Here is a 12,352-nt window from a genome sequence, read left to right as displayed (position 1 = left end):
TATGCCTGGGAAATTGTTCATATATTTGGGAAAACATGGGAGGAAAGGGGAATGGTAAATAGTAAAGGTAAAGGATTGGCACACAGGGCATTGGTCACTGAAATTTTGACTAATCTTATGTTACCTAAGAATCTTGCAGTGATTCATGTGCAGGGGCACCAAAGAGGAGATCCATTTGAGACAAGGGGAAACTGCTTTGCGGATGAGGAGGGAAAATGGGCTGGAGAAGAGGAATCTATAAGTATGGAGGAAATGATGGTGCTAATTCTGGCATTTCTGCCTCCGATGCCTCCACTTTCCCTTACCCCAGAAGAGCAGGAAACCCAGAACCTTGACACTCAGGAGGATAAAGAGGGGCACTGGCTCCTCCCTGACAGCAGAGAGGTACTGACCACAGCAGGTATGAGACATGTACTCCCATATTTACATCAGGGCAGTCATTGAGGTGTCCAAGACCTGTGTTACGTGGTGCTGACTAAATTGGTGGCACCGGCTTTTACACAATAGCAGGCAACTGGCCAGCGGGTGTCCTGTGAAGAGGATGAATAGGGGGGCCCAATGACAAGTCCAAAAAGGAAGAAAGCCCCCTGGTATCAGGCCTTTCCAAAGCATTCAGGTGGACTTTACCACTTTACATTAGTGGGGTGTCTCAAATACCTGTTGGTCTTAGTGGACCATCTGACCTTATGGGTGGAGGCATCCCCCTTTTGCCCGGGCAACTGCCTCAGCAGTCGTAAAAGTCATCCTTGAGCATATATCATTTCAGGGTATGGGCTGGTAGAGCAGGTAGATTTGGACCAAGGCACCCATTTCACAGTTAAAATCAGAGGATTTTACTGTGGCCCCTCTAGAAATATCCTGGGACTTACATACTCCATGGCATCCACCCTCATCAGGTAAAGTGGAAAGGATGGATAAGGAAATTAAACAACAACTGACTAAATTGGCTGAGACACAATTTCCCTGGACTAAGTGCCTTCCCCTTGCCTTATTAAGAATAGAACAAAACCCAGGAGGGATGTGGGATTATCACCCTATGAGTATTGTATGGTCACCCTTATCCAAAAGGGATTCAAAATTCTTCCTTGGATTCAATATTTGAGACCAAGGATTTGCTTTTAAGGGAATATGTCATGTCTGTACTGCATGCAACATCTAAAAACTTTATAACTAAAAGGGCTTATTGCTCAGACTCCTCCCTTAGCATTCACAGTGCATAAGTTCTAGCTTGGAGACTGGGTCCTGATTCGAACATGGAAATAGGACAAGCTGACCCTGAGCTGGAAAGGACTGTTCCAGACCCTGTTGACTTCAGATACGGCTATACACACCAAAGAGAAAGGTTGGACACATCACACTTGAGTCAAAGGTCCTGTGGATGAGCCAAAGAAGTGGGCAGTAGAGACTGATCCAGGAACCTTGAAAGTGCAGCTGAAATTACAGGAAACTTGGAAAAGACTGATGAATTCTCCATGTAAAATCTTTTTGACTTGTCTCATTTGGGGAGCTCTCTTGGGACTTTTCTTGTTTGTACTAGATATTACATTTTGTTGAACTGTATTGTTAGGAATTAGGGATATTATATATCATTAGAAAGAATGGGGGTGTGAACCAAACCTAAGGGGTTGGAGACTGTGTCTTGTATATGCATGTATGATTTTATGTGGGTACACCTTTTGTACTGGTACCTCAAGAGCAGTGGGGTATGAAAATACCTTTCAAACCCTCATCCAAATAATAGCCACTAGTTTTAAACTGACTGACTGCTGGATATGTGGGGGACCCGAACAACTCACACGATGGCCCTGAGTACCTGTCCCTTTATTTCCAGCCTGCATATTGTGTAATAGATCAGTTGTACATGATGGTATAGGACTTTGGTCAGATCAGGAGGAATATCAGTGGAAACTAACTAATGCTGTCCCAGGAGGACATTGTTTAAATCAAACAAGCACAAGGTCTTGGATGGGAGAAAATAAATGAGAATGGGCTTTTACCCACCGGCCAGAGAAGGTAGATATTATAGATTGTAGTAAATATAAAAATAGATATAATAAAACAAGTATTGTTTGTAACGATGGGTCAGTGATTAAATGTACTCATCAACTTGCAGCAGAGGGTAGTGAAGAATGCTTGAGGGAATTTAGAAAGAAACCAACTTGTCAAATACCCCAAGATTTATGGAGATGTTTAAGGTTAAAGAGTACAAAGCCAGGCACTGCTAGTACTGTAATGGGATGGAAGTGGGAAAATAGAAATGGAACTATTAGAAGAATGTTTGGTAGCTTTTGGAGTAATATTTTACTGGGGAAAATGATTGTAATTGCACTTGGATGCCTGAAAAGCAACTTTGGAAGTGTAATTCAAAACCATGAAAGGGCGACTGTTAGGCCCATGGGATGTTATATATTTCCTATCCTCAACAGGAGTTTTTATCTTCTGGCATGAGAAAAACCCAGCTTTAAGGGGATACTATTGGATTTATGGCCAGATGTTATGTACTCACCTCCCAAGGAACTGGACTGGGAGTTGTTATATAGGTGCAATAAGGCCCAAGTTTTTTGTCCTTCCAGAAGATAGTGACAAAACAATTAGGAATACGACTAGCACAGATCCTTCTCTGATTCAAACGGGCGATGCTCATGGATAGGAAATACATGGCCCCCGGAAAGAATCATCAAAGAGTACAGGTTAGCCACATGGGTCAGGATGGAGGCTGAGGGTATAGGACACCAATATATATACTAAATAGGTTAATCAGATTACAAGCAGTTCTGGAGATTACAACTAATCAAACTGCTCAGGCTCTTGATTTGCTAGCTGATCAAGCCACTCACACACAAGAAGCTGTTTTACAGCATCGACTAATTTTAGATTATTTGCTAGCAGATGAAGGAGTCTGTGGAAAATTAAATTTGTCCACTTGTTGCATGCAAATTGATGATAAGGGGCAAGTGGTAAACGAAATTACAAAAGGCATTCACAGAATAGTTCATGTGCCTGCACAGGAGTGGAAATCCCCTTTTTCTAATAATTGGTGGTCCTGGTTTGATGGTAGATGGTGGAAACGACTTTATGGTATGGACTAATTGCAATTAGTGACATTACCTTAATAACCAGAATAGTCCAAGGGTCCCTATCGAAATTATTGCATTCAGAGAATGCTATTAAGATGATGATCCTCCAGAAAAGAGGCTGGAGGGTGCTGCAAGGAGATAATTCTGATAGTGAACTTGACAAACAATGTGTAAGTCTGTTAACTGACTTTGAGCAATGTGTAAATTCTTCATAGACAATATGATAAAAATCATTTACATATTAGAAGGGGGAAGCTGTGTGTGTGTGTGTGTAGTTGAAGAACTTCCAGCAGCTGCATGTAGTAAAGATAAAGTGAAGAACTCCAAGGACATTTAAATTCCTCTTCTATATTTTAGTTTCTCTAGGTCTCTGTGACCTGCGTGAGTATGTTGAGTGGTAGCCAATATGTACTTAGATTTTTAGACATATGTATTTAACCTCGAATGATGACATTTATGGCTGTTCAAGTTACCAACATCTGGCCAATTAGTTGCCTGATGTATGGCTGCTCCTAGAACTAGGAATCTGCTGTTTTTGGCACGAATAACATCCAATTAAGGGGTGGTGGGGCACCTATGTCTTAATATTCTCCAACTCATGATGTAATCCTTTGTGTCTAAAACCTATAGAAACTGTATACCTTATCCCCTTCTTTAGCCCTTCTACCGTGACCTCTCTCTTTTTCTCTCCTCACGGTGGAATTGCTCATTCTCATGAGAATTAATTAAATAAACAACTTTTGTGCTTTTTACTTGGAGAGGTCTCTGAGTAGTCATTTTTGGATAGGATTTCCTAACCCTCAGAGTACGACTGAGATATACACAGGACAGACTGAAAGTAATCTCAAAGGGAAAGCACTAGCATTTAAATGTACCAGGAAATGAGGCAAGAAAGATGAAGGAAAGCATTCAAGGCTGCATTTTACTATACTAACAAAAATCAAATACTACTTTTTAAAAGATAAATCTAGAGTGTCTATGCCTCTGGGTAGGGCCTTCTATTTCAGCACTGAAATGTGGATTTGGATTTGGGGGTCATTAACAGGGTCATAGCGTGTCACAAATAGGGGCTGGGTAGGAGCTCTCCCGGAGCTGCAGGAACTGGGTCTGACCACCTCAGGACTCAGCCCCACTAAGTGCTAGGGGAGGCGCTTCATTTCCGGGATTCTCCAGCGCTAAAGCGCTCCAGAGACCTGGAATATCTCGAGGGCGGGACGGAAAGGAGGGGGGGGGGGGCGTACCCCGGTGGGAAGCGCAAGTCACGTGTTGTTGATTTCCAGATTTAGAACTTGGGCCTCCTCAAGGTTTGGGCTAATCCATTAGATTGTCGGGAATGGGGGGAGAAAGATCGCGTCACCCGAAATCTAACCAAGTTCCCCGAGTCCCCGCTAAGAGGGATGACCTACAAGGAGGCACAAAGACTCGAGCAGATCACGTGACCCGGGGTTTTAAGGGAGCGAGGAGACGGTCGGGTAGGGATGAGGGGCCGCATTAGGTCACTTAAGGTGGCGAGGGTGGACGCCATGGGGTGATGTGAGCAGGGAGAAGACTGACGGGTGACGTCTGGATGACGCATATTTATCCTCTTCTCCCCTCCCCCCCCCCGCCTTGGAACTTCACGTCCGGTGATGAGCCTCTTCCTCTTAGCTTCCGGTAGGGGCGAAGCATCCTTGAGTCCGGGCAGCCTCACTTCCGTTCAGCTTGCAGCTGCGGCTTCCCGTTTCCGTTTTTCCTGAGGGCGAGGAGAAAACTTCGTAGGCATGCGCAGATCCCTCTACCGGAGGGGGAGGGGCTGGAGTGGTAGGATTGGGAGGAGCAGGAGGGAATTACAACCTGTGGAACGTTGAGGGGGTCCCAGTGGCCGGGTTCTTCCTATTGGCTACTGGAGGCGGAGGGGGGCGGAGCCTAGGGTATTGGGTGCTTGTGAGGGGTCCCGAGCGTGGGTTGGGGAAGAGGGGGGTGGTGGAGGGGCGAGCCTTTCATTCTGGGGATTTCGGAGGCCGTGGGGTTTGGGTCATTCCGTAAGACCCCCACCAGGTGCGGGGGGGTGGCGTGGGAAAAACTTGGGTCAGCATGCGGGACCGGACCCACGAGCTGAGACAGGTAAGGCAGACGGGAAAGCCATCTGACGCTGGGATGCAGGTGGGAAGGGCGGCGGGCATCCTGAGCATCCTTGGCTTAGCACCTGAGAGGGGGACGCCCCACCTGAGGATGAGGGGGCTGGGCAGGGGCTCCTCTCAGCGACGCCGGGCCTTTCAGGGAGATGACAGCTCTGACGAGGAGGAGACTGAGCGAGTGGCCCTGGTCGTGCATCCGGGTACTGCCAAGTTGGGGAGCCCCGACGAGGAATTCTTCCAGAAGGTAGAGGAGGGGAGGGGGCACCGAGGGGGGCGAAGCCGCGGCACGGAGTGGAGGGGTTTCCCGAGGCCTCTCGGGGGAAGGTTGGAATGGCTGGTTTTGGAGGCAGGGAGAGAGGAAGAGGAAGCTGGAAGACGGGCACCTTGCGGGGAGAGGGTGGGGTTCCCCGTTGCTCCTTGCCCTACTGCTTCTTCCCTAGGTCCGGAGCATCCGACAAACCATTTCGAGATTAGAGAACAAAGTCAAGGAATTGGAGAAGCAGCAGATCACCATCCTCGCCACGCCTCTTCCTGAGGAGAGTGAGTGCGGACGAGGGCGCAAGCTCACTCCCTCCCCCTAGGGCTTATGGGCTTTGTAGTCCTCCACCTGCTCTGGTGGGACGGCTTTCCCGGGGGGGGGGGGGGAGGAAAGCCCCAGCAGCCTATTGGACCTCTAGTATTGGAACTATCTTGAAATCATGCTCTTCTCCCTTCCCCACCTTTGCCTCCAATTCAGGTATGAAGCAAGATCTCCAGAATCTCAGGGAAGAGATAAAACAACTGGGGAAGGAGATTCGGACTCAGCTGAAGAGTAAGTACTGCTTGGCTATTCTGCCAGGGTTCTGGGAAGAAACCTGAGGCTCGAGGCAGGTCCCCTAAGCCCATTGCCCTATCCCTCCTTTGTCCTTTAACAGCCATTGATCCCCAGAAGGAGGAAGCAGATGAAAACTGTAATTCTGTCAACATAAGGATGAGAAAGACCCAGGTGCGTCGGTCCTTTCCAGAACACTAGCATTAATTTTTAAATTATTTTTTCAATGAACAAAAATCTATTTTCTCTCCCATTTCCCTCCCATTGGGGGAGGGGAAACAAAAACAACAAATGCAACAAATATGCACAGTCAAGGAAAATAAATTTTCACATTGGTCATTAAAAAAAAAAAGTATCACTGTACACCAATGAGTCCATTATCTTTCAGAAATTGTATAGCTTGCTTCATCATAGGCCTTGCATTGATCAAAGTCCAGAGACTAAATTTTTTGTGTTTACCTCATTGTTATTGTATAAATTGTTCTCTTCTGAATATTGACATATCAATAAATGTTTCCTGAAGGCCAAGTTTTGGAGAAGGGGGTGGAATTTTAAGGGGGAAGGGAGGGATACTTAAATGCCTTGTCCTTGTCCTATAGTGCTTGCAGTTTTAAATGATGAGTGTCAAACAGAGAACACTAGGCTGTAGATAATGTTGAATGTCGAAGTGGTTAAATGCTGTAATGACTTCTTTGTTGGCTGTGTTGATTAGAGTACAAGAGAAGAAGAACTTCAATTGGACTGTGAATGTGAGTTAGACAAGTGAGGGGCATAGTATGGCAAACTAATGGGAACAAAATTTGTAAACGTGCTGTCAGTCATACTGCTATCTTGTTCAGGAGACAGTTAAGTTGAACACTGAAGTAAAAATTAGTTTTGGTAATGAGTAAAATATAAAGCTGAAAAAAGTAGGTTGGACCCAAATCATGGAAGGGTTTAAATTCTAGGCTGAGGAATTTTTACTTTATTTTGGAAGCAACCAACATTCACTGAAGAAGCTTCTTAAGCTGTGAAATCAAAGGATGATATCTGGACTTTGGGGGAGGATTAATCTGACTGATTGAATACATTTTCGGGAAAGGAAGAGACTGAAAGCAGAGGTACTCTTTAGAAAATGGTTGCAAAAGTCCAAGTGTGAAATAATCTGGCTTATTTGAAGGGCAGTGATGAGAGTAGCCTGACCAGAGCACAAACATCAGTGTTCTGATTCCCACCTGGACCTTCGTTAACTGATATTATATCTTCTGTTCTCCTTATATACTTTTCTACCTGCAGCATGGAATCTTATCCCAACAATTTGTTGAGCTCATCAACAAGTGTAATACAATGCAGTCAGAATACCGAGAAAAGAACGTAGAACGGATCCAGAGGCAGCTAAAAATCAGTGAGCATTGCGGAGGGGGGGTAAGGGGAGATGGAATGAGAAAGAGGACACTTTGCTGTGAGGGCAGAGGTGTCCTTGGAAGTAAAAGGGCAGGGTTAGGATCAACCCAGGTTTAGATGGGAACAATACAGCAAACCTTGGATCTTAAACAGCCAAAATGCTGAGTTTTTAAGTAACAGCATGATATTTCCTCCCTCCTCTACTCCCCTTCTCAGCCAATGCTGGAATGGTGTCAGAAGAAGAGCTGGAGCAGATGCTGGAAAGTGGACAAAGTGAAGTGTTTGTGTCCAATGTGAGTCTATCAAATATTCAAACCTTGACCCTCAACCCAAATTTCTTCTGGGTGAGTTCTGTTGGTTCTCTGTTCCCCTGCCAAAGGAAAACTGATATGAAATAAGTTCTCAAAGCTTAAGAAGATGATTGCACGTCATCTCCTGTTTGAGTCTTCCTACTTTCTACTTGGATTTACTTTCCCTTGTCTTAGTCCACTAATTCACACAATATCATGGGTTAGCCAAGGTAGTGTCTCTGTGTCCATGTCTTCTATTTCATTGGATCTTTTGAGCTTTTAAGATTTTAAGATTTTATTCTAAGGATGGAGCACTTTGGAGGCTTGGGTGATGTTTATACTCATGCCTCCATTCTTCGCTGACCCAGATTTTAAAGGACACACAAATGACACGGCAAGCACTGAATGAAATCTCCACCCGACATGGGGAAATCCAGCAGCTTGAACGAAGCATCCGGGAACTCCATGAAATCTTCACCTTTCTGGCCACTGAAGTGGAGATGCAGGTGGGAAATTGCCAACTCTCTGCTAACCCTCAGTGGAGTGAAGGTTCCACATTCCCATGGCCTCACCTCTTTATAGCTTTGCCTTTTTTTTCAGAGTCCTACCACCTTTCAAAACTCTTTTTCCTCTTTCTACTCATCTTTAGTCTCTTCCTATTCTGACTTCTCCCACTCCCAAATCATTAAGCTCTGTGCCAAGTATGTGCATGATAGCCTAAAGCGACAGAGAAGTATCCCTTCTCTCCCAGAGACCCTTTCTCCCTTAGGGACTTACAAATTTGACAGACATTAAGGAATAAATAAGTGGAAGGCATTGAGTTAATTGCTATAGATACAAATATAATTCTAATAAAGATTCTGTTCTTAAAGAGCATAGATTCTAATAGATAGAAGGACATGTATACAAATAACCACATTAAGAAGGAAATTGGGGGCCAGCTAAATAGAATACCTGCCTTGAAGTCAAGAAGACCTGAGTTCAAATCCAGCTTCAGCCACTTAATACTTACTAGCCATGTGACCCTGGGCAAGTCACTTAGCCCAATTGCCTTGCAAAAACTTTTTTTAAATAAAAAAGAAGGAAAGTGGGACATATACAAAAGAAAGATTCTGGCGATGTGCTCTGAGAAATCTGTGTAGGGAGAATGGGGGAGTTGTTAAGAAAGACTTTTTGGAGGAGGCACCATCAAGTTGGACCTAAAAAGAAGTGAAGGGACTCTAGCAATTGGAAATTGGAGGAAAGGAAAGGAATCTATTCTTGGAACAGAAGATGGAATGAAAAAAATTGAGGAGAGAGGTGAGGACTAAACTAGAAGGGAGATGGAGATGTTTATTTGGAATGTAGAATAAATGAAAAGCTATGAGATAAGGCCAGTGTGGTCAAGTGAATCTAGATGAAGTGCCTTGGACACCAGAGTCAAGACTTTTATACTTTACTGTATAAATCTCAATGAATTACTGCTTAAGCAATAGATGGGAAGCCATTGCACATTTTTATGTGTAAAGCAGTAGTATAAAATAGTGATGCATTAAGAAATTGCTCAATAAATTAGAGGTTGGATTAGAGGCAGGAAGACCCTGTTAGGAGGAGGAGGTGACCATAGTTTAGGAGTAAAGAGATGAGAACCAGTAGATAGAGTGGTATTGGAGTGAAGGGAGTGGAGGACAGGATGGATGCAAAGGTGATTTGGAGTTAAGTGGAAAGAACTTGGAAGTTGATTGAATGTGTGGAGCAATAAAGATAATTCCAGGTTATGAGCTAGGACAAGTCTAATGGGAAAAATATGTTCAGTCTTTAGATATAGAAATTGAGGTCTCCCAAATGAAAGCAAATAGCCAGTGAGACCGGAACTTTGTGGAAAGATTAGAAATATAAACATAGATTTGGGAGTCATCCACATAGAGGGAATGATTGAAATCACCAATCAAGAGAGTACAAAGAGAAAAGTGAAGACAGTTGAAAATAGAACCTTTATGAAGACATCTACACTTAGAAGATGTAAGTTAAATAGGTCAGAGAACTAGCAAGACAGTGGAAAGATAGTATCCTGCAGTGCAGTGTCCCAGAAGCCCAAGGAGGAGATGGTCAAAGGCTTCAAACGCCCAAAATCTATACACATAACAATATTCAATGTTAAAGTGGTCCTTCTAGGAGGAGGAGAATTGTAGTATAATGGAAAGATCCCTTAATTTAGAATCATGGGACCTCGGTTCACATTCTAGTTCTGCACTAAAACTGCTTCTATAGGCCTCAGTTTCCTTCTCAATGAAAAGAAGGCATTAGATTCTCTCTCACATCCTTTCCAGCTCTAAATCTGGGACTTCTGGCTAGAGAAAAGGGGAGGGAAAAATCGGAAACATTCATGGAAAAGACAGCATTGAGGCTAAACTGAAAAAAATGAGTGGAATTTAGATTTGGAGGTGCAATAGGAGATAAGGGGAAACAGTTTGAATACCTGAAGGAGTCTGTGAGGTCATTAATCTTAGTTGTACATAGAAGATAACGTGATTTAGACCCTGTATGTGGCCCTTTCTTAAATTCTGATGTTCCTCTTCCTCTTCCCTCCTTAGGGGGAAATGATTGACAGGATTGAGAAGAACATTCTCAGTTCAGCAGACTTTGTGGAGCGAGGTCAGGAGCATGTCAAGTCTGCATTGGAGAGTCAGAAGAAGGCCAGAAAGGTGAGAGAAGGCTGTCTACCCGAACTAGCAAGAATCTCCTCCCATAGTTGCTGGCCCCAGACCATGCTCTAAGCTTCCTCTCCTCTCCTTTCCTGTAGAAAAAGGTCGGGATCGCTATTTGTGTCGTTATTGCTGTCCTCATCCTTGCTTTAATCATTGGTCTCAGCGTAGGAACCTAATAGCAACCTTCATCAGCTGAGGTGAGCAGCTTTACATACCTAAGAACTGGTGAATTGTCCCCTCCCTCTTATTCTTTCTAAAATCTCCTGCATTTACCGGCTTTGGAGCCTAGTATCCTATTCCAGGATTTCTACCCCAAAACAGCTCTTTATTCTGAATCCAAGTCTTTTTTTTTTGGGGGGGGGGAGGGGAGTCCCTTAGCAGCTTCTGCTTTCCTTCATCCTCCAGTTCCCCAACACCTGGAATTTCTCCCTCACCCTACTTTTTTCCCTCTGACCTTCCTCTCCCTCCTTTCCCTTACAGATGAGGGGGGAGACCTGACTTTGGGGGATACATGGAACCTAGGAAAGAGGTCAACGGCACTGCCTCTTCCTTATACCCCCAAGAACACAGTTAGGAGGCCCAGCTGGCAAAGGAGGCAGATGTTTTTCCTTGGAGGGGAGAAGTGGAATGGAAGGAAGATGGGTGGCTCCTAGAGCCCATTTTATCCCTGTTTCTACCCTCCAGAGGTCTCCTTCCCTCTACACCCTCATTTTATTTCCCTTTCCATTCACCTTCACTTCACTCTCCCATCCCTAGAATCCTATTCCAGCCCATTCTCTCCCTCCCACTTTCACCCTTCAGGGTGACTACCCGGTGCTTAAATGGAGTGGGGAAGACTCAGAGTGAAGGCAGGAACAGAACTTGACCCTTGCTGGGCCTCGGCTTCAGCTTAAATGGGTTTCTAGGTCCTGGGATCATCTGGGACAAAAGTTTGTAAGAAATAAAGTTAAAATAGTGTATTGTGTTTGTATGCGTTTGATTTTTATAGTTCCCTGGACCTCTTAGAACCCAAATGACACTTTTCCAGTATGTCAGTGCCCCTTTTAGTTTTCTTTCACTCATAAGAAGGTATTCAGACCAGACTCCAGGTATCCAGCCTTCCCCTGCCTCCCCTGTATATATAAACAGATAATATAGGTGTAAATATAATCAGGTATAGATATAATCAGAGGTCAACTGATTTGGTCATGGTGAGCCTCCCCAGGTCCCTTTTGCTTACTAGATGAGTGGAAGTAAGACTTAAGCAGGAAGGTAAAACGGACTGTGGTCTTCAGGCTCAACTCCTGCTTTGGGGGAGCCTGCCGGAGTCCAGGGCAGGCCAGGTATCCGTGGTTTGGGCAGAACTACGGGTGAGAGGGCCCGCAGAGCTAATGTCTGCAGTTAGAGCTGCTGTGGCGGACAGGGTCCCAGAATCGGGCCTCCGGCCAGAGGAAGTTTAGATTTTAGGGACGGGGTGGCTGGGGTGAGTGTCTTTCGGTTGAGGTAGGGGAAGCCTAAGCTGGCAGATCAGGGTTTTCCTGGGTGAAGTTTCTGGGAGGCGGCTACTTTCGGCCAGGCTACCTGGATCCCGTCTCCTCTTCCCACCTCCAGGCCATTCCCGCCGCTGACCCCGGCCGTTCCTCGGGTGCCACCCAGCATCAGCTGCGGAACGGGCTGGCCACCGGCAAGCCCCGGAGGTCACCACGCGGACCAACTCCCTGGACCTGAGTGGGAGCTGAACCCTAAAAGAGAGAGGACCGGGCTGCCGTCGTGGCCGAGCTGCGGTGGCACTGGGCCTGAGACAGAAGGGTAGGGGAGAGCGGCAGAAACCGCGGCGGGGTCGGAGCCTGAAAACCACCCGGCTCCGCACTCGGAGATGAGGTGGGCGTGGCCAGAGTGGGGCTGTATGAGGATTGGGTCCGGGATCCGGAGGTGGGCGGAGCCTCGGTTGAGTTCCATTCAGAAAAGGACGCTAAGCGGGGAGCCCGAGTGGGAAAGAATGGTCTCG

The 12,352-nt window shown here is 45.6% G+C and overlaps 1 protein-coding gene and 1 long non-coding RNA gene across 4 annotated transcripts; one reads left to right on the top strand and one right to left on the bottom strand.

Moving 5' to 3' along the window:
* Window positions 1-3,980: 3,980 nt before the first annotated feature.
* On the bottom strand, window positions 3,981-5,639 carry LOC116419471. The gene is made up of 2 exons (XR_004229796.1): window positions 5,283-5,639; window positions 3,981-4,809 (listed from the first exon to the last, which is right to left on the bottom strand). It is a non-coding gene; the product is annotated as an uncharacterized LOC116419471 (long non-coding RNA).
* STX4 (syntaxin 4) lies at window positions 5,007-12,110 on the top strand. 3 transcript variants are annotated; one of them, XM_031939887.1, is made up of 11 exons: window positions 5,007-5,180; window positions 5,337-5,438; window positions 5,635-5,734; window positions 5,931-6,005; window positions 6,109-6,179; window positions 7,281-7,389; window positions 7,605-7,681; window positions 8,047-8,184; window positions 10,252-10,362; window positions 10,461-10,562; window positions 10,846-11,329. In XM_031939887.1, the coding sequence occupies exons 1-10, from the start codon at window positions 5,151-5,153 to the stop codon at window positions 10,539-10,541; spliced, it is 894 nt and encodes a 297-aa protein (XP_031795747.1). In that variant the 5' UTR covers window positions 5,007-5,150; the 3' UTR covers window positions 10,542-10,562; window positions 10,846-11,329. The 3 variants fall into 3 exon arrangements, with proteins under 3 accessions (XP_031795747.1, XP_031795738.1, XP_031795732.1); XM_031939878.1 differs by lacking the exons at window positions 5,007-5,180; window positions 10,846-11,329 and adding an exon at window positions 11,956-12,110 and having other exon boundaries at window positions 5,250-5,438; XM_031939872.1 differs by lacking the exon at window positions 5,007-5,180 and having other exon boundaries at window positions 5,251-5,438.
* Window positions 12,111-12,352: the final 242 nt, after the last annotated feature.

The sequence above is a fragment of the Sarcophilus harrisii genome, chromosome 1 (genome assembly GCF_902635505.1).
Source record: "Sarcophilus harrisii chromosome 1, mSarHar1.11, whole genome shotgun sequence".
Classification (NCBI taxonomy): Eukaryota; Metazoa; Chordata; class Mammalia; order Dasyuromorphia; family Dasyuridae; genus Sarcophilus; species Sarcophilus harrisii.
Note: the sequence above shows the minus strand (reverse complement) of the source record. Positions and strands in the feature narration are given on the sequence as shown.